Source organism: Drosophila mojavensis, unplaced genomic scaffold, assembly GCF_018153725.1.
Source record: "Drosophila mojavensis isolate 15081-1352.22 unplaced genomic scaffold, ASM1815372v1 contig_74, whole genome shotgun sequence".
Lineage (NCBI taxonomy): Eukaryota > Metazoa > Arthropoda > Insecta > Diptera > Drosophilidae > Drosophila > Drosophila mojavensis.
This window is the reverse complement of record NW_025318899.1, coordinates 4,989,997-5,012,939: the sequence shown is the minus strand read 5'-3', so window position 1 is coordinate 5,012,939 and position 22,943 is coordinate 4,989,997. Positions and strand designations below refer to the sequence as shown.

At 37.6% G+C, this 22,943-nt stretch overlaps 1 protein-coding gene across 2 annotated transcripts; it reads left to right on the top strand.

The window, feature by feature from the left end:
• Nucleotides 1-301: 301 nt before the first annotated feature.
• LOC6581471 (LIM/homeobox protein Awh) lies at nucleotides 302-22,659 on the top strand. 2 transcript variants are annotated; one of them, XM_032731675.2, is made up of 6 exons: nucleotides 302-1,020; nucleotides 18,446-18,627; nucleotides 20,461-20,678; nucleotides 21,262-21,483; nucleotides 21,709-21,834; nucleotides 21,934-22,659. In XM_032731675.2, the coding sequence occupies exons 1-6, from the start codon at nucleotides 1,015-1,017 to the stop codon at nucleotides 21,993-21,995; spliced, it is 816 nt and encodes a 271-aa protein (XP_032587566.1). In that variant the 5' UTR covers nucleotides 302-1,014; the 3' UTR covers nucleotides 21,996-22,659. The 2 variants fall into 2 exon arrangements, with proteins under 2 accessions (XP_032587566.1, XP_002007199.3); XM_002007163.4 differs by having other exon boundaries at nucleotides 21,262-21,495.
• The last annotated feature ends 284 nt before the right edge of the window (nucleotides 22,660-22,943 follow it).

Genomic DNA, 22,943 nt, shown 5'->3' with positions numbered 1-22,943 from the left:
CGCTTAATGATTCCACTCAAAATGGGGGACGTTGGGCGAAACTCGTTCCACGCGTGCTCAGCTAGCGTGAGGGGCGTGGCCGTTTGAGCGGCCGCCATGGCAACCAATCAAGAGCCAAGCGAAAACCGAAAAACCAGTTGAGCGAGTTTTTGCAACCGGTGGTGGCTCTACCAGTGTGCGTGTGTGTGTGCGTGTGTGAGTGCCTCTGTGTTTGTGTGTTTGCTTTATGCTGCTACCACTCTCGAAACCGGGTCGTCGCCGTCGTCGTCGTCACATCCATGCTGTGCCATGGCTTATGAGGCTAGAGCGCCGGCAGTTTATGCACTGGCCTCGCTGCTGTAACAACGTGTCGCTCGTGAGCCGTCGCAGCCGCTGGTCGTTGTCCGTTAGCAGCAACAGCAACAGCAACCACAACAACAGCAACAACAGCAGCAGTAACAACAACAATAACAACTCACACGTCTGAGAGCCGGAGTTACATTACAATATCGCCAAGTCCGTAACTGGCGTCTGTTATCGCGCCACGCGTTCGCGCCGTCTGATAAGCAGCCCGCTGCTAATTTTTAGCGTCGGCAAAAAACATCATCAGAATTATTGAATTCAATTTAAATAAAATATGTAAAAAAAAAAAAAAATATTTAAAGGAATACAAATATCGCAGATCAGTGAACAATTTTTCAAAATTTCAAATGTGCTAATTAATCGACAAAAACAAAAAGTGTTGCTATAAATTATTGCAAAATTCTCATATCTATTATCACATACACACACACACACATACGCACACGCACATTCGCATTTATTGTCTCGATATCACTTATGCAATCAATTCGCATGCATTTGGTGTCAATTGTTGGACGCTTGACCAACTGATCAAGTCGTCAAAAACATTTCGATCTGCATAGATCGTCTATAAGAATACTGATAAAAACAACAGCAAAAAGCTGGCTTAATAACTATTTTTTGTGCAAAAGACTTGGATTAAAAATCGCCAAAATTGTGGAGGCAATTAAAATGAAGGTAAGCTTTAGGTTTAAGGGATATTTAAGGGGAGTTTGGAAGGAATTTTTAATATTGAGAGTCCACTGAATGATGATGATTTTTAGTAGATGAATGTTGTTTACTATAAATATGAACAATAACAGATAATTTTGGGTAGTTAGGCCCTAGACATGGTTCATAAATCTTGGCTTAGAACTGTATACTTATTGGACTGAATGGATCTTAAGAAACTTTCAGAATTGTTGTAAAATTCTGTTTATAATTATTGTTCAATATTAAATATATTCATTTTCTGGCTATATAGAAATTTCACATAAGAAACTTTTCTTTGATCTATTTATCTAAATTAAAATTATCATTTGCAACTATTATATCTTATCTTCCAATGCTAAAACATTAAAAGGATACAATATTTATTTTCAATTCTTGTTTTAAGCAAAGATCGACATGATTTCGATGCTGAGTCAGGTTTTTCTATATAAGTTAAACTTCTTGAAATGACACACGTTATAGAGGTTCTTTGCATAATTTTAAATATATTTTTAAGAATTATCAAATTGGAAAATTTATCAATTTTTACTGGATTTACTTCAAAGCAATATTTTATAATTCTTAAAGAATTTTAATTTAAATTTAAGCAAGAATTATGTATGAATACAATTCGTGCAATATCTTTTTGCTTAACAGTACTTACAGAATATGTCTTATAGCTCTTCACAGTTCTTAGATGATACCATATTACACGCCCATAGATTGCAATTCGTCATTCTTTGAAATCATAGACAACTCAGCTTCCCATGTAAAAGAAACTTAGAGACTCAAGCATAACTGAAAAGATCGAATTATATTGTAAGCTCTATAGGAAAATAAAATAAATATAAACATAAGATATATATTTATTTCGCTACTTTATAGGCATATTCTATACAAACATTTGCTCTTATTCAATTTCTCCTTCATTTAATTCTTGCCTAGTTTTTATAGATATTTTATAGATATTATCAAAGATATTAGAGACATTATGAAAGACTCATCTAAACGACTCATCTACCGCCCTACACAATTGATAAAACCTAAGCCCAAAATGAGTTTTCTGAAATGCTTTTTAATTTTCAAGCTCATTGCTTATAGATAGACACCCACGCATTTCCCGTTAGGTATATACAGATCTTGGCTTATAGCTGTTTTAATTGATGCACATGTAAAAACCTTTCGATTGACCTAGAAAACGTGCTGAATAGATATTGAACTAAAAACCCGCTGGGACGCAACAGGCGGCGTTAGTTGTATATGGATATAGTAAGGGCCCAGGCCGGGACAAGGGGGAGCTGGCTTGGTGGATCTAAAAACAATGCCCATGGTGCCTATTCAAAGCCATCAACTGTCTGGACAAACCGTACTAATAACTTTTCGAAAACGATGAGTTTTCAAAACAGACAGACGACAGCCTCCGCCTCAGTCGCAGTCGCAGTCTCCGCCTCAGCCGCAGTCGCAGCCTCAGTGAACCCCGCGAGTCGGTGAATATTAAAAGCACACAAATCGCGCCATGGGGCGCAACATGCTCGACGATATGGCAAACGGATTTTTGTATATCGGATTGACGACCATGTCCCAAGCCCACACACTCGAATTATGTGGCTCCAAATCGAGTGGGGGCAGGGGAGAGGTTGGCTGTGTTGCAGAGGCAGCCTGTGCAGTTGGGGTCTCCGTATCATAGGCGCGTTTATCATTAGTTAACGTTTTTAATTTCTAAATCTTTTGTGGCCCAGGCTCATGACGTCGCTTAAATTCAAATCTGTTCATTCAAAACATGGCCAACAAAGTATTTTGATTTTTTATACTTGAATTTGTTGTTGTTGTATTTTTGTATTTTTGGGACTGCGAAGCGTTTAATCGATTTTGAAGCCAAAAGATTTGCCGTAACTCAAGTTTTATAGAAATTGTGTTCAAATATACCCAAGCAAATTGGGTGAGGAGAGGGTATGACTGTTGTGGCTACAGCTGGTTAGGCTGAAAGTAAATTATAATATAGATATATGAGCATATTAATGATATGATATATGAAGTCAGTAGTATTTTACATATCTTGAGATCTACTGAAACTAATGTCTTGAAATTGTATATACATATTCTACAATGCCATAGGTAGAGCTAGTAATATTTGTTTTTATAATCTATATGAGTAGTACCGAAATGTTGACTACCGAAATGTCTACACAGCTTAAGAATTATGATAAGTGCTAAGTACTTGGTATTTCCCAGTCAGTCACATCCTCAGTTATCTTCTATCTTAACAACCGCCCGCTGTGTGCTTTGTGTGAACTCTGACGCAAGTGCTGAGCCACCCACAGGATTCAATGGAATATAATGTTGTAAGAATTGTAAATATTGTACCAGAGACAGCCATGAGTTGGCAGATCGAGGAATCATGATTTATACCCGCAATCTTTCACATTGTCCCATATATTTGTGTGTGTATATGAATTCGGTTTTGGATTTTGTATTTTGCATGGCTTTGTCCATAAACATAATTTTCATTACCATAACAAATTAGACAAGGTGCTGACGCTTATTGGTTCGCCGCATAAAAGGCTAAAATGTGTTATAAATTTCAAATCGAAAATTTCAAAATTCGAACATTTTTTGTGGGCAAGCTTCGACGGCTTAGCCAATAATTGTACTAGGCCCACGTAAATGGGCAAAGCCAAAAGACGAATAAAATAAACCAAATCGAAAGCAGATGAGCGCATGAGCCTAAATAAACGCTTGGCTTTGCTATAGCATCGATCGTGGCCTTTAATAACTGTCAATATGCACAGCGGGAGATCTTAGAGAAAAAGCCGCAGCAGCAGGGCTTACAACACGGCTTCAAAATCATATGTCAACAGTTCTAAGCCGCAACTGGACAACAATAGATCCGGGCTTAAGACCCTTTTCTAACTTGACATCATCGATCTTGACCCGCCCCAGTTGTGTAGCGAGATACCCCCCTCAACACACAACTCTCTCTCTCTCTCTCTTTCTCTTTCTCTTTCTCTATAAATGTATATATGACGCCACAAAGCGCAGCTTATGAATATTCAATTAAAAACGTTGTTCTTTTTTTTTTCTGGTATTACTTTTTGTAGCCGAGGCATAAATACTGAAGCGCTTAAATGTCGAATGTGTGCAAGGCAACTATAAAATATACATATTTCAATTAATGATTTTTCATTAATAATTCACGAGGAAATTATTTGAAAACAAAAATTGAAAAAAGCGAAAAAATTGTTAACGCCTCTAAAAAAAAAAAAAATAATAATAAAAAAATAAAACAATAATAATAATATTGATAGAGAGAAACAGCAAGCAACATGTTTCTTTAATTGAGAACTATGCGATAAGTTATAATTAACTTGGCATCTGAATGCTCTTGAGTTGGGCTTTACGCTTAGCAATTTGTCTTCAATATGCTTCCAAGTGTCACTTAGGCTAAATCCCATATAATTTAATATGTGGCTATTGGCAATTTTGGGTATTGCCCTGAGTCAGCTTTGGGGGCATAGAATGTGTTAGAAGATATTAGATGTTATTTGAGATGGTATTTAAAAATAGATAAAAATATTATTAGAGATATAATAAAGATATTGGAATAGATGAGTGTTATAAAGACAATTTTATTAGAAATATAGTGATATTATATTAGAGATATGAAAAGTACTATGTATTAGCCTAAACTCTTAAAATATTGTAAAATACCATTCACAAAATCATGTAGTTATAACAAAGAGTGAAATAAATTGAAATTCGAATTGAACAAATTAGAGATATTAATTATATACAGAAGGCTATCAGGATTTATTATATGTTTCGCTTAAGACTCAATCTAATTGTCAGCTTTGGAGCTCTGCTTGAACTGGAATTTCTACACTCATTTGCCAGTTCTTACACGCCAATCTTTCCTCAAACATCTAGTTTAAATCTCACTCATATTAATTATAATATTGTAATATAATTCATAAAATCCAGATTAATTATAATATAATTCATAATTATCAATATTTCTAGGCAATATTTGAATAAGATTTATATGCTATTAAAATAGAATAAATCACATTTTTAGCATATTTATAAGGGAGAACAAAAGAAGACCGTAAAGTAGAGCCAATAAGACTTCTGTAGACTTCTAACGCACCAGCTGACAGTTACGGGGATTACCTTCTAATACATTACATAATATGGAAATGGACTTATTGTTTTTTAAAATATTCACCTTGAAGACAATTCTTTAGATCTAAAAAACCTACTGACTAAGTCAAAAATTAAGCATTTCGGTATTAAACAAAAGACAGATTGACAGTTGTATAGAAAAATAGCATAGAGGCTATTCTGTGATTTATAATAGAGAAATATCTCAAGCATATATTAATGTATATCTCATAGAGAATTTCGTATATTTAGAATTTCAATAAAGCGAATCCAAAGTCAAAGAGAGCTAAGCTGCCTCAAGAAAATCTTTGACGACATAGAGAAGAATTTACTGCCTCGACTTATGCATTATGCGCTTATCACAACAGCTACTTACGATAAGAAAGAGACGAAATCTGCGCTTATTACAACATCTACTCGAGATACAAAAGGTGCAAGCTGAAAGAGCCGCACAAGGTGTAATTCAAGCAGCATTGTGGCAACGCGTGCCAGCCAGCTTAAGGCATGACAATATTTGAGGCCCGTTCGGGCCCGGCCAGCTGGCTTGGTGGCTTGGTCAAGCGGCTGGCAATAGCCCACTCGTAATTGGATTTTGGCTAGCAACCGAGGGCATCCAGTGTCTAATTGACAACTGCGGCGTGGCGTGACAATGCTGACAAGGAGTCGGCAACAATAGCCAAATGCCGCATGCATCTTGACTTGAGCCAATTGCCCCGATCAGGCACAAAAGACAAACAAATATCACACCTTTGTTGCACAGCTCCGAAGACAATGAAAAGAGGCTGAGAAACAAGAAAACAAACTCGATAGCTATTCTGTTCAGTGGTCAGTTTTCTGTATCCTGGGCCAGAGGTTGCGCATGCGTGCCGTTGCAATGTGTATACCTCTCTCTTTCTCTCAGCCTCTCACTGGTATTCTTTATTTTTTTGGCAGGTAACTGTGAAAATTCTGAAAATGAAAATCAAATGCAGACGCCACAGCCGGCTGAAAACATGACACAAAAGGCACAAGAGAGCCAAGAAGAAGACGAAGCATCGCATCGAAGTGCTCTGTGCGGGCATTGTTCTGTCGAGTGCATCCGCAAAATAGTCCTTAAAGGACGCTTAGTTGGCTTACAAATGATGCACACGGCAAAAAGGGGCTCGACGTCCAACGGCGGCAAATAAAATTGTAAAATGCCACAAATCATTGCAACTTCTATCTGCCCATTGTCGCCTGTCAATGGCACTCGAGACACGAATTCCGCCCCTAAAAATTCAGTCAGCCCTCTGGCTCTCACTCTGTCTCTGACTCTAACCCTGCTCCTGCCCTGCTCCTGCTCCTACCCCTGCCTCTTGCTTCTGTATGTTTTCAATTTGATTTTATTTTACATTTGCCACAAACTTTCATCGTTTGGCAAAATAAATGTTTGCCTCTAGACGATTTTCTCATTAGTTTTCCATAGCCAATCTTTGCCTCTCCCTCCCCGTTCGCCTCCCTCTCTCCCTCTCACACACACTCTAGCTGTTTCTATTGGAAAATATTGGTATTTAATTGCTTAACAATTGGCCAGAAAAAAGGCAGCTAACAGCTTATCTAGCCTCGTCCATCTAAGCACAGTAGCTCGTTGAGAAATTGAACTGATTTTCATTTTGGCTTTGTTGTCTTTGCCGCCTGCTAAAAGTTGTCTTTGGGCAGCTTCTAGATAAATTAAATATACGGAGCAGCGGCATAAATTTAGCTGCGATATCTAGCTTGATTTATTGTTTAAACATAAACATCGACGATCCGAAAGAAACAACCAAATTTGCATTCAAAATAAAAGACGCGATTTTTGTGTGCCGAACAGCAATAACAACAACAACAATAGTAAAAGCCATAAAAAACAGACGAAAGCAAATATTAAAATATTATTATTAATTTATGCAAAATGCAGATTTAACTAATTAATTGTAGTCGCTGCTCAATAAAAAACCAAAAAAAAAAAAAAAATTAAAAAAAATTAAATAACAAAAAATGCAAAAGAAATGAAATAAAACAAAATATTCAGCTTTACACAATGCGCTGCTGACGTCGCTGCCGACGTCGTCTTATTGATGTTTGACGAAAAGACAAAAGGGCATTCAGATTCTGTGTCGTCTGCGCGTCTCATCTTGTATGATGAATGCCTAAAATATTCGGTAAAGGCAATAAAAGAAAATAAAATAAAATGTTTGTATATGATGTGCAAAAAACCGGAATTTTTTAATAAGCCGAAGCGAATTTACACTTTATTTTCATACAATGTTAAAGCCTTGATGTGAGCTGGCTAGCTGCCTTATATGGCGACGAATGCATATTTAATCAGCGTATTAAAGGCAATTAAATGTATTTAGGGATGAGCACTAAATCTTATAAGTGATATTGATTCGGAAAGTGTCTCTGTAGACGCTCTCTATAGAGTGCCTGAGTGGAAGACGATCTGCGCTAGTCTAGGAAGTGGACTGTTGGGCCATCCATCTATCATGTCGATTCATGTTCGACTGGATGATGACATATGTGTGTCTTAGAAGCTAAGCTATGTGCGTCAATCAATCAGACATTCGATTCACCTTTCAATTCGATGCTCGACTGAAGTATGCCCTAAGGCAGTTGAAGAACCTAGGGTTTGAATGGACAAGCAATACTTCACTATCAAATGAGATGTAGGCGCTCTAGGAACTCTAGGGGTGTCTAGGAGCTTTAGGGATCTTCAGCAATACTTTGGTTTTTAGAATGAAAACTATATGCTATCAAGTAAATTTATTGTATAATAAAATATAGTCAATATTATAATTAACAGAGCTTCATATTATAATGGCATAGTTCTTTTAATAATTTCTTTTTCAATCATTAACCTCAAAAAGAACTTAATATATATATTTTATATATATTTTTGGTTAATTTCTTGAATGTATAACTGCTTAAGATTTATTTAGTTAAACATCATTTTATTCAGATACATAAGCCACAAGATACATTTGTTGAAATGCATTTCATATAGATACATATATCAAAAGATAGATTTCTTAACATTTCATATTATTATATTATTAAGTATATTAGTTAGCTCGCCTTTTACCTGCTGCTACACACGCTCTGCTCTGCCAAACTCTAGCCCGCAGCCATGCTACCCTTCGCTTACAGGGTATACCTAGTTAGATAGATCGCACAAAAAAAAAAAACTACGCGTGTCGAAATTCTATGAGACTTGCGGGCGATTTGTTAGCGAGTGTGCTGGCTGACAGATCGGCAAGAGTCGCGACTCATACCGGTAAAAGCGTGCTTGCCCTCTCACTCTGACTCGCTCCTTGTCTCTCTCTAACACTCGCACGCTCTCTCTGTTGTTTGCACAACTGCCGTTTGGCAGAAAATAATTAATGAGTGGCAATAAAAAATGGCACTTGCAGCTGAGTATTTTATTTAAATTGAGGGAAAAGAGAGAGAGAGCGAGTGAGAGATAGTGAGAGGTGAGAAAGGTAGTAAGGTTGAGAGACAACATTTGCAATTCGATAGTAAAGATCAATTATTCAGCTTAAGGTAAAAACTTTATGTTCATATTAAGCTGATAATTTATGCATTTCCTAATCGAAATGAAAATTGAATTTATGCTCAAAGAAATATGACGTTTTTTTCTATGCAAATAGCTTATTCAGAATTGGTTTCAAATGTTGCCTAAAGATTTATAAGCTCAATTTTTTTTTGTTGGGCAAACTTCAAAGGCAACAGGTCGAAACAAGTTCTCGAATCTGTTCTAAAGTGACTAAAAATCGAAGAAAAGAAAAAAAAAAAATAAATAAAAAAGAGAAACAAAAACAAAAAACTCATACCAAATGTAGGGCTACCTCTTTCGACAACAACAACAACGACAACAAATGTGAGACATATAGACATGGTCAAATCGAATACCAATTTACGTAGCTGCCACTGCGCGGGGGGGGCGGCGTGGCACACGGAATGTCGTCGAACGCTTTGAAATTTAATATGAAAACGTTGTCTATGCAAATGAATATTGCCACCTGTTTATGTTTATGGCCAATGGAAATGGCTAGCAGCGGCAGCTTCAGCGGCAGCAGCAGCGACAGCAGCCCAGTTCAAACGGTATTAGCTGCAGCTGATCCAACGATCTATCAAGTGGCATCTCTTGGGCTGCTGTGGATTATCAGCTTGGTGGTGGGAAAAACGTGAGAACGCTTGTGTATGCAAATCACTTTCAAGAGGTTCTTGGCTGTTGCTTCTGCTGCTGCTTCTTCTTCTTCTTCTCTCATTTCGTAGTCCAATAAAATATACGAAAACTAAAACGAAGAAAGTATTAAAATGAAATTTATTTGGTATGAGGCGAGCCACAGTTATAATAAAACGCGTCTGGGAGCGCACACAAAGCCAATGTTTGCCAACAACAACAATAACAACTTGGCTGTAAAACACCAAGCCAAGCCAAGCCAGACCAAGTCAACGGTCTTTGGAATATACGCCCTGTTTTGTGCCTGATCGTTGGGAAGATCAGCATATGGATGCTGTCTGTCTGTCTGTCCGTCCGTCCGTCTGTCCCTCTGGCTTTGGGCCTGGAATCGAATTGAGTTGACTTGACTTGAGTTGAGTTGAGTTTTGTGTTTTGTAGTGTAATAAAGTGCGACATTTTAAGTCGTCGCCTGATCGGGGTAATAACTTGTCAACACACCGTCCCCAACAATATAACCATTAAAGATTGTTGCTGAGACGCGACTTTGTCATCGCGTTAGTCCCAAAACAATTTCAATATACTATAAACATATATATATATATATACATATAGATGTACATGTGTATACAATTTTTGTTTATTTTTGGCATTTTAATTAAATTTTTATTTTTATTTATTGCTGCTCAAGTCATATGAATAATACTTGTTAAGAAAGTAGAGAGAGAGAGAAAGAGAAGGTGAGAGAGAATTGTTTTGGTAATGAAAATGCAATTGGCTGGCTTTTTGGCAGGGGAGTTGGCTAAGTTAGTGGCTATTTAGCCGCTAAGTTTTTGCAGCTATGCAGACACAAACGGGCAGCTGACAGCGCTAAAGAAAAGAGTATTTGGCCATAAAAACGTTGGCAGCTCGCTGGGCCTATTGGCCGTAAAATATTTTACGATGTTACGCCAACAAAAGCGTTGTCCAGCTAAACCGCCATGTGCGTGCCAACTTTTACACTTGCCGCAACCCGCTCGCTCTCTCTCTCTCTCTCTCTCTCTCTCTCTATCTGTCTCTCTATCTCTGTATAGGCCACCTTTTTGGCATGGATTGCCGTCATAATATTTGCCTAGGCCAGAAGCGCGCTTGTCTGTGGCCCAGCCGCCAATGCTCCCAGCCCCAGCCTCTGCCCCTGCCCCTGCTGGCTCTGCAGATTCATTCCAACCGGCAACTGTAAAACTGTATCTATGTGTGTGCGTGTGTGTGTGCGTTTGATGTGTGAATATGTTGTGAAAATTGAATGGCATATGCACATTTTGTCGCCAGTGATAAAATTTAATAACGCTGATAAATTTAGCAAAAACATGTTGGGCCATTGACATAAAGCGGTAATTAAGTTTGCTGACTCGCAGCAGGACTCAACGTCAGCCTCGATGTTGATCTGGACGTGAATGCGTTGTAGCATCGTGTTGCACTTGGATGCAGTACAGTGAAGATGCGCTAGCGATGAAAGCGATGCTGTCAATTAAATGTCAATCAGCATTCTATATGAATACTTGGTTGATTCGTCTTGGGAGTTAGAACTACTACGGTGTTCAGCTCAGCCTGGAACTGGTTCAGTTTGAGTACCACATAATCTACTCTTACTGACTCACAGCAGAGCTAACAATGTCTACATCTTTCTATATCAAGAATTGATTATGTTTACGGCTAGTTCCATGTTCATTTTAACCTAGAAGTCGTTCGTTTCCATCTAGCTAAGTTTTTCTCTTCTTATATTCTCTCGTATTTACTATATATATAGTTATAGCTATAGCTAGTTTCGGCCGTATACACGACCTACTCCTACTTACTATCAAACTAATATTTTTCTTCTCTATTTATAGAGACTCATTTCAGCTTGGAATCAGCTTCTAAATTTACTAGCAGTTACGATAGTACACTGCCTACCTACTCTTACTTACCTTCATTCTTTCAATATCTCTTCGCTCTTATATTTTCTTATTTTATTCTATAAATAGAAATTCTATAATTGTCAAGAAACTGTGTTTTGGAACTAGTTCATTGTCAAATTTGCTTGCAGTTTTAATGACACTCATTCTTACTTACTCTCTAGAAAGCCTACTTCGTGTCAATCTATCTCTTTTCTTATCTATCTCTTTTCTTAACTCTTTCCTCTTCTAGTTACTTTATATTTCACTTTTTGCACCGCTCCCAAAAATCATTGCCCAAAACATAATCCCTAAATAAAAACTAGTTCTTAAGGTCATTCCTCTATTATACATTAGATAAACAAACATCTAAATCTATAAACCATATCGAACATGGCTCAATTCCATCTTTCTTATATTACCCAAGTCAATTGCTTAATCCATTTGTATTGCACTTCGCCTTTAGTCAGCATTCACTGTATTCCCATAGAAAAGCTTTCGCTTCGGGCTGATGCCTGATGATGATGCTGATGCTGATGCTGTTCTCTCTGTGCTTTTGTCTGTCGTGTTATAGCGGCCATTAATTTGATTGGATCAATGGATGCGACAACAGCTATAGCTGCAGCTCTGCAGCATTCAACAGCTATATTTACATACACATACGCAGTCACACACAATGGACGCACACTTACACACACGCACACACATACGCGTAGCGTGAAATATTTGTAAACATTTAACCAATTTATGGATGCCTCAGAGACTACGAGCATTGTATACTAAATGTATCTGTATCTGTATCTGTAGGCTGGCTGACTCGTGGGCGAGCCATGCCCCCCACTCAATGGCTCCCGCAACGCCCATGGCTCATCTGCCTTCGTTCATTTTCATTCATAAAGAGCAGTCATTAAATAACAATCAGCTACGTTGCCGATCTTAACGCCAAACAAACGCCGACGTGTAAATTGCCATCATATTTTAAATAATAAATAACATATATACATATATATTTACATATATATACTATATACTATATATTCCTTAAATAAAATCCCACGCGAAATTCAACAAAAAGTTAGCTCTAATTAAAAGCTGTCTCATTTTTTTTGTTCCTTTCGAAAGTTTGATCAGAAATACAATAAATATCTATATGTATATATATTTTTTATTTATATAAATTTGTGTTTACAATAGAAATTATAAAAAGAAAAATATTTATTTGACTAAGGCTCGTTTTTATGGTTTTTATAAAACTGAGCAAGCTTCTTTTGAGCTAAATTTCTGTTTTCATAAAGCTTTAATTGTTAGCTGGCGCTTGTCTATTGCCATGCTCGCCCAGGAATTGAGCAGGGTATATTAGTTTTGAGTTTTCTTTTATGAATAAGGCTTTGCATTCGGCTAAGTAAGTCTGTTAAGGCGTTAAGAGTTGCTTGATAGGCATAGAAGATACCAAATTTTTACCAATTTACACTTGACCTACTGCTCTATTGAATTACCCAAAATTACATATATGTATATGATCTTTGGAGGCGTGGCAACTCACAAAGGTTTGCCACTCTAAATCGCGAATTAAATTACTGCTGCTTCTCTTTATTGACTATACGTTACGAACGAGTATTATGCAGTCGTTAGCACCCGTCTGCAATATTTGATATTGTTAATATTATTATTATTACTACTATTATTATGGGTGTTGATGTCAATTTTTAAAGCGCCTTAACATAGAGAGCCAAAGGCCTTAAGCAAACAGCGACAAGTGGACCACAGATGGGAGATGTGTTATAGAGATATATAAGTATATATATATATACAAATATATATATATATATATATATATATATATATGTATAATAGTGTTTGTTGCTTGCTTGGCTTTGTCATGTTGCCTGCAACATTCTCACGCTGTTTACATTTGTTGATTTTCATTATTTTGGCTTGGCGAGCATTTGTCCCTCGACAAGATGACAAGTCACCCAACATAAAAAGTGTCTCAGTCTCTGGCCAAGGGCTTTTGTCCACTGATATAGATATCTAAAGATATAGAGTTGTATTTTGTGTGTCTCTAGCTGCCGTCAATCGATCGATTGATGATCGCTCAATTTGCGCAATGACGTGAAAATTGTGAGTGAATCGTTTTTTAGGGTAATCCATCTTCGAGGCGTGCAGCAGCAGCAGCAGATGATGATATAGTTCTTTCTATTATGTTGTGTGGCTACTGTTGACTAGCTTCAGTTGATATTCAAATGAAATTCTCTAGATATGCATAGACACGTCTCTGGCTATATATGAGTATCTGTCGCCTTTTATGGCCCACTCTCACACTTCAGAGACTTCGCTGTCAAGTGTGAGCGCATTTTATTGCATACTCTTGAGCGTCGCGTTGTGAATTTTTGTTCTCTTATTCAGTTTTATAGTTCTATTCTCTCTGGCCTTTTGTATCGCACTTTATGTGCCATGTTATTTATGACATTTGAGCAAAAGTTGCAAGGTGCAAGTTTTGTGCCTGGAATTTTTATGGTTGCGTAGATAGCGATCTAAAGCCATTCCCCTTATATAATATCTACACATCGTACATACTTACATATCTAGCAAAATACTAAATGAGAGACAGAGAGAGAGAGAGAGAGAGAGAAAGAGAGAGCAAAGACAATGGCCGGCAAAAATGTGAGAAAGACATATTTACAAACTGCCCGCCTTATCTAGTTCTTCATAATCAAGAAGTCAGCAAACCGCATTGGATTCCGTTTTTGAGTACCTTCAACTGCTCTTTTAGCTACTTTTTCTTTTGTTCTTTATCGGGCATATATATCTCTCTTGTGTGCTATAAAATTTGTTAATAATCTCTTTTGTTTATTCATATTACCATCATTATGTGCAGATCTTTTTCTCTTTAATCTTTTATCTGGCTTTTTAGCATTTTTATCCGACTCAATTCTGTCCATATGATAATGAATTGACTTTTATAGTAGCTGAAATCATGAACAATCTTCATAATAGCTTGTAGTTGTCATCAATTTTGAACTTTATTTAAGAGATAACTGGAAAGAGTTGCGTATGCGTATGCTTACCATATTTACCAGATTGGATAACTAGGTAGCCTTTGATGCACTGGGAAGTGTGGCTTGAAAGGTCAATAGAGTTTGATGATAAGCGATTGATATCTTAAAGCTATGTTAGTTACTAATGGTATAAATAATGAGTATGTTAATCCCATAGGAATCTGTGTGTGGATGTAGTCTGAATGTAATATAAACCTATTACAGTGCTAATCATTATATCATTAATGATTATGAAAATGATAATGAAGGAAAGACTAAGCATGATAATGTTCTCATATAATACAATAAAAATGATATTAAACAATGTTAATACCAATGATAATAATAGTTATCATGATAATTATGATAATGATAAAAATAATGGTAGTGCTAAAGCAATATGAGTATGATGATAATGACAATATTTATAATAATGACAATGACAATGACTATGATATTAATGATAATGAAAACATAGTCCTAATTTTACTCAGATGTCGTATTTATCCTCATATCAATATCAAGTGCAATACTAACACTAATGATAATAAAACTCAATATTTTCGCTCAACTTTTTATTAATATCAATACAAAGTCCAATACCAATGCCAACCAATATCATTTAAAACAATAATAACAATTCAACTCCCCAATCACTATCTCTAATCCAATGAGCTGCTACTCATCATCCGTCCATTAACATAGCCCATACACAAGCTCTTGGCCTGATAAAGATCCAAATTGAAATGGGGCACATTAAAGTTGATGTCCTCTCGTGATGTGTTTGTCTGGCCCAGCTGGGCTTATTGAAATTCAAAGCTGTGCCAGATTTATGCAACTGTAAGCCAAAAACCTCAACGTTCATGAGTTACAATTACAGCCAAATGACATTCTAGCCAAATGCCACTTCAGGCACAGGCACAGCTCTGACAATGGGCATATTTTGCCGAAGTGGGCACAGAGAGACATGACAACAATAACAACAGCGGGGCATATGAATGCATATATGTATATGAAGTCAATGTCTGGCCTTGCCTGTGCCAGTGTGTGCGTGTGTGTGTGTGTGTGTCATAACGGGCGTCGGGAAAACAAATTGGCAAAAACACCCCGAGTCGAGCAGCTTCTGGGTTTTTGGGCGCCTGCCTGCGCGCTCGCTCGAGCAATGTGAAAAGTTAAACGAAAGTGACAGGCGGGCAGGGCAGAGACAGAGGCAGGCACGGAGACAGGGGCAGCAGCAGGAATCGGAGCAACAACAGGGGTAGCGAGGGGGCAGGCAGGCAGTCAACGCGCAGGCTCGCTCGCTGGGGAGGGCGCGCGATTAAACGTGTCACACGAGGCGACGCGGTTGAAAAGTTAAATGGCAGCAGCGGCCAGCAAAAATGAGCAGCAGCCACCATGTTAGCATGTAGTTATAGCCACACACACAGACACACACACACAGACACACACACACTGACACACACATAGCTATAGATACGTATCTGTGAGATACACGCGCGCACAGGCGCAGCTACATGTTGCTCCTGCTTGCTGCCTTTGATGGTGGCCATATTGCATTTGACGGCTATTTATTTCCTATATCAAAGCCAAATTTCCCAGGCATAAAAAAAAAACAAAAACCACCCAAATGACTAACCCTCAAAATATGAAAATATATATACAAATGTATACATGCACATGAATTCATATATATATATATATATATATATATATAAATAGTTGGCAGCTTGTAGCTACAAATTGTCATGAATATATTTGCTTTGCTGCTGCTGGTGTTGTTCTTCTTGTTGTTGTTGTTGCTGTTTCTAATACTTTGAGCTGCTGTTTTTCTTTAACTGCGTCACATTTATTTAGTTTACGCATCGATCTATGGAGCATAGTTTATTGTTTTTTTATTTATTAATTGGCCTAGGCGTTGCGGCCGGCTTTGATCTTGTGCCGCCTCCTGCGGCCTAGTCACGGCCAGCTTTTTGTTTGGCTATATAACTAAAGGCAGACAGATATACTTATACATATACAATATATATATATATATGTGTGTATATACATATATTGACTTTTGTATCATATGTGCATATGTCTCTCGCGCTATTTGTATTTATTTTGCATCTTTTGTCAATGGCAACGTCTTTTTGTCTCTTGTCGGCATTCGCTTTTAACTGAAAATTTGTCAGCCAAAGTTAATAACAAGCTGCCAGCTACTGTTGCAAAAAAAATATATATGTAGTATTCAACAATTGTTTTGCAACAACAACAGAAACAAGAGCAACATTGGCAGCTAGCAATTAATTTGTAAAAAAAAAAAAACGGTAAATTTATTTTCTCTGCCGCTTTGATTAATGGAAAAACAATTTTAAACTGTCCGCTGCCTCATTTCGTCTTCTTCTTCTTATTTATTTATTTTTTCCGTTGACAATTTTTATTTATTTCTTTTTTCCACTTTTTTTTTTGTTAATGAATTTGAAAATATGCAAAACGCTGGCCATTAATTAAATGCCTAAAGCCAGGCGCTCTGCATTTGATGCTATATATTGTATATACATATAAAATTTGTTCACTTCAGTCAAACAAGAGAAATTGAAACGTTTTAAATTAGACAAAAGTCTGCTTTATACTAAACCGCACAAAAAATAAGAATTAATCGACATTTAATTGGAACTGAAGTCTTGAACTTTGTCGGTAGCCGAAACTATAAAACAATTTAATTAGGTATTGTAGCAATTAGGCACTTGAAGAATTTTGAGAAGCTCAAATCGGTTGGCTAACGATTCAATTTGTCGAAGGTCAAGTGAAGAGATGAAGCTGCTGAAAGTGGATGCTAGATGGAGAAGCATTGATAAGAAAGTACAAAGAATATATAAAATTACCTGAAAGAGATATAATATACTATATATAAAGAGGAGCTATCAAATGGATATAAAACTGAATTCAGAGCATTCCGTAGGCTCAAATAGAGCAGTTTGAATTCACAGTTAAAGGTGCTCAAAGTATTGTAAATCTTCTTATTAGCATTTTTAATCATCACATCATGCTTAAGCATTATGTGTAAAATATGCATACATATATCAAATGTAATTTTATTTAAATATTATTTTAATTAAATTACATTTTTATCAGTTTTCTAAAAGCACAATTTGCTTATAAATTGCTTTTATAATTTCCAACCTAATTCAAAAGTCAACTCCAATATGATTTTGGCCAACAATTAGTTGCTACTGACAATAAATTAATCCCAAATGTTGTAGCTGTTGATTTAAATATTGTTCTTGATATATGACGAGAACACAGAAAGTCCATTTAAAATCAGATATAACATATACCCATACCTATATATAGCGAGATGAACTGGTGGAACAGTTTGAAAAGCGGCGTAAAATGCAGTCGAAAAATCAAAGCGAAATGAATATGGATAAGCCACACAGCTGATGGCTCATAAATTAGTTAAATATTCTTTGTGTGTTTGGCCGGGTTTTAGCTGTTGTTGTAGTAGTAGTAGTTGTTGTTGTTGTCTTTGTCTTTGACTCGAATACTGTGACACAAACTGTGATCGTGACTGCGATTTGCGACTCAGCTATATTGAAATGATAACAATTAGCATAAGTTTTTTTTTTATACTTATATTTCGATCTAAACAGCAACAAAATGAAAACAAAAGAAACTCGTCTGCCTCTGTATAGACATTTCCTAGTGTTAGTTGTTGGAATTTTAATACACATTCATAAGTTAAATGTTGCAGCTAAAGATATAAAACAGAAGCCGACGGCACATTCGATAGATTTATTGGGCGATTTCAGCGGAAAGCATAACAAAAGATGCCAAACGGGCGCTACGATTAGAGTTGAGATCAGTGTACCACAGATGTCACTGTGAACCGGTTCGGCATTCAAAGTTCAGATCAAACGAGCAAATAAATTTCGCTCTTCTGTTGGGGCTGTGGAGCAATTTACATTCAAAGCTAGAAGTTCGGCCAGAGTGCACTGATCTTTAAATGATATTTACCGAAACATATCTGCATATCCCATATAAATATATATTGTAGCATATAGAGTTAAAGATTTATCTATATTGTTTTTAATTTGTCTTTGATTATTTAACTAAATCGGTTTTCATTTTCTGTTCGATTTCAGACTGAGCTGCGTTCCTGCGCAGCGTGCGGCGAGCCAATCTCGGATCGATTTTTTCTCGAGGTTGGCGGCTGCTCGTGGCACGCCCATTGCCTCAGATGTTGCATGTGCATGTGCCCGCTGGATCGCCAACAGTCGTGCTTCATCAGGGAACGTCAGGTCTACTGCAAGGCCGACTACAGCAAGTGAGTATACATATATATATATATAGATACGAACGATTAGTTATCGATCTATAGGCTAAGCCTGATTTAGCTTAGGCATATACCTATATCTGATACCAAATTAGTGATATATCTACTATAGTTGTGTCTACTTTTTCCATATATCACTTCCTGTTATATAAATATAAACAAAATCGATCAGTTATCGATCGCTTCACAAAGTACGACTAAGCTTAAGTATATTATACTAAATCAGTGAGAGCATATATATACCATATCTTTGTTAGTTTGCAATTTAATCTTAGCTTTGTCGATATATTACTTTTTGCTGTAGACAAAATCGATATTTATCGATCGTCTATATATGCACTAAATCAGTGTCAGCATCTATATAGCATATCGTTGTCTGTTTTCAATTTGTTCCACGCTTTCACGACATATCTCCTCTTGTAATCGATGCGATCATTGTTTGATTTCTACCCAACTCTTCTGCTGTGTGCACAAGTGTTTTCCACATATTTTCCCACACATGATAAGCGAATGGAAAATAAAGTCTAAGGTTAATTGTAACAATTCGACAACGTTGCGACTTAATCCCTAAGATAAACAGCCAAGTCGAAAGATGCGGCCAAAACGCGACGAAAGCGACTTTCAGAGAGCGACGGTGAGTGTGAAGGAGAGGGAGAGAGAAAGAGAGTGAGAGAGAAACAGACTTTAAATGCAAGTTGCAAGCAAAGTATCTTACAGATGCACACACACACACACACAGTTACGCACACATATATACACATACATGTCTAGCTGTCGCTTGGTCTGTTGCTGTCCACACAGGCGGAAAACGGTGTCGACGGCGAACGAAATGAAAATAAACAAACAAACGCGCCGTGAGATGCTGTAAAAATATTTATTTTTCAAGTTAAGAATTTTAAGTGTGCATTGGGCGCTGTGGGCCCAGGCCGCCCAACGGGGCAGGGAGGCTGGGTGGGGCGGCAACTGAAGATGGAGACATCAGTGTCCACAGAGCCATACACTCACATAGCCATACAGCCACACGGTCGTCCAGTCATCTTGGCACAATGTTGTGCTTGTAAAAATAAGCTTAAAAGCTAACAATAAGCCGGCCAAAGTTGCCAACTCATTTGGAAAAACGCACAGGCGCAAGAGAGTCGCGCAGCAACTTCCGCTTGGAAAAACGTGCAGCGGGCAGCGGGCAGCGAGCAGTGAGCAGCGCGAGGAAAACGCGAGCAGTCAAACAAAATCGAATGCATGCAGTAGTACTTGCCCCATGCTTAGGCACAGACAATCAAAGGTTAATTCGAGAGACGCTAGAGAAACGCGTGAAAATTATTGTCGATTTTATAAACAGCCAACTTTTACCCAATGCATGCATAATTGATGTAAAATATTGTATATGCAAGAATATCGCTTTAAAAACGCCAGCAAAACGCGAAAGAAACGCAGAACAGCATTTTGTCTGTCGCCTGCAAAACGCCAACAAAACGCTAAAGAATCGCAAAGCGTTTTGTTTGACGCTTGCAAAACGCAAGGAAAACGCTAGAAAAACGCTAGCTTGGCCTTAGAGAAATCAATTAAAGAATAATGCTAATAATGCTAATGAAAGGCAATCTTATAATAATAATATATGTATATTATATTTATAGACATATTTTTATAATATATACATATTCTTAGATATAATGCTTATATATAGATATATATTTATACAAACGTTTCTTAAAGAGCTGCAGTCAGTCCATATTCATTATATGTTTGTATTTATATTTACACACACATATAAAAACCAGTTGGCATATCGATAATTAACAACAATTTCCGTTCAATTTTGTTTTGCAGAAATTTCGGCGCCAAGTGCTCGAAGTGCTGTCGCGGCATCTCCGCCTCCGACTGGGTGAGACGAGCGCGCGATTTGGTATTCCATTTGGCGTGCTTTGCCTGCGATCAATGCGGACGGCAATTGTCCACCGGGGAACAGTTTGCGCTCATGGATGACCGGGTGCTCTGCAAGGCTCATTATCTGGAAACGGTCGAGGGTGGCACCACATCAAGTGACGGTAAGCGGAACCACAAAATCAGAATGTCATAAAAAGAAATCTGCGGAGGAGAAAAGAGTAGAGAAACAGAGGAACAGAAACGAAGCAAGCAAATGAAATAAGTAGCTGTGTTGCAACATGTTGCATGGTGTGTTCGGTGTGGCTGCTGCTAGCGAATCGGTATGGCAATTTGGAACGCTTGGCGGGGCACTAAGCGCCAGGTAGTCGCCAGCTCCTTGATGAAATCGTGTCATAACTGAGGCATAAAGAGTCAAAGCCGCGACGCGCCAGACGACGTGATCGGCTTCAGAATGTTGTTTTGTGCGCGTTGTCGTTGTCGCTGTTGTTGTTGTTGCTGTTGCTGTTGACCACCAAGAAGCTGTTGGCCATAAAGGCGGGCAGCCAACCAGCCAGCCACATGGCTATAAACTATAAACACTTTTGACATTTTCAATTTGGTCTACTGTCAAAATGCTTTTAGACACAGGCTTAGGCACGTACTCACCAGATCTATAAATGTATATGTATATGTGTGTATATGTAGCGTTTATGGTCGCATTGCTAACTGAAATTCCATTTCAATTTGTTCTTCTTCTCTGTTTAGATGGCTGTGATGGTGATGGTTATCACAAGAGTAAAACGAAACGCGTGCGCACCACCTTTACCGAGGAGCAGTTGCAAGTGCTGCAGGCCAACTTTCAGATTGACAGTAATCCGGATGGCCAGGATTTGGAGCGCATCGCATCAGTAACTGGTCTGAGCAAGCGCGTGACGCAAGTTTGGTTTCAGAATTCGCGGGCGCGTCAAAAAAAACACATACATGCTGGTAAGAACAAAAGTAAGTAGTGGATTAGTGCAGCATGTCCAGACTACCAGCCACCCACCACGCTCCCACAACAGCCTAAAACACCCTAAGCATTAAGTAGCTGTATTAACTAGAACTTACTACCTACTATATCCACATCTATATCAATCTATCTATATCCATATATCATATCATATATATGACTTTGCTAATTTATGAATTTTGAAAAACGATTTCTGCTTGCAGTACGCGAACCGGAAGGAAGCTCATTTGCGCGTCATATTAACCTGCAGTTAACGTATTCATTTCAGAATAACGCACAGAATCCCATGCATATGAATGGCAACAAAGGGGCTCTATATCCAGCGCATGGTAAGAGTCCAAAACGAAAGCGCAAATCTCAACTTAAGCCTAAACTAACTCTTGCTCTTCCTCTCTCTCTCTCTCTCTTTCTCTTGTCTGCCCCTCTAGAATCCTCCATGGATGAACTGTCGCAGGATTCGAGCGTTCACTGTATGCCCAGCGAGGTGTGACTGCAGCAGTCCTCGCCAGCGCGTGCCCATCGCTAGCTCAGTGGATGATCAGACCAATGGATCATCCTTGGAGCTGTGGCATTAGCTGGCTGTGGGCTGCTACTCAAGCAACAATAAATCTATGAAAACACACACACACACACACAAAAAAAACGTCCTTTCCTAGTCAAAATTTTATTTCATATGAAATGAAAAACAAAAACGAAAACGAAAACGAAGAAGAAGATGAAAACTTGCAACATGGAAAACTCGCTGCAAACCCAATCGGAGTTGATCAATCTGTTTCGATGCTTTGAGCATTGTTTGTCCAGTCGTTCATGATCCACACAAATCTCAGAACACAACACATACATTCCTGCATAGCCTATAAAATGAAGTAGAGGATGAAGATGAAGAAAAGATAAAACAACCTAAGCTTAGTTTAGTTAATTTAATTTAAATGAAATTTAAATTTAATTTAGTTTAATGCCTAATTGTTAAGTGTTTTGCCCCTCTGCCTATCTATCTCTATCTCTCTCTCTTTAAATGTACATCTAACTGTCTCAGTCTGTCCCTCTAAGCATAGAAATGCAGCTGCTTGCCAAGGCTTTTGTAATATATTTAAACACTAAACTTTATAAATATGTATGTATATGCCTATCATGAGAAATGTTGTTATTGTTTATTTTCTTGTTTTTTAAATGTATAAAAAAAGTATACCTATTTATATATATATGTATATGTATATGTAACTGGCCAGGCATTTTGTACATAGTTCTATAATAGCCGAAATTGATAAGCAACGCAAATTGATTCATTGAAACTAAAATATTTAGTTAACACAAATTACAAAACAATTATACAATTAAAGACGAATCGAAATCAATTAAAATGCAAAACAAAAAACTCTTTTTAAAAACAAAAATCGATTACTGTGTTATCTATTTATCGTTGGAAACCGGAAGTACT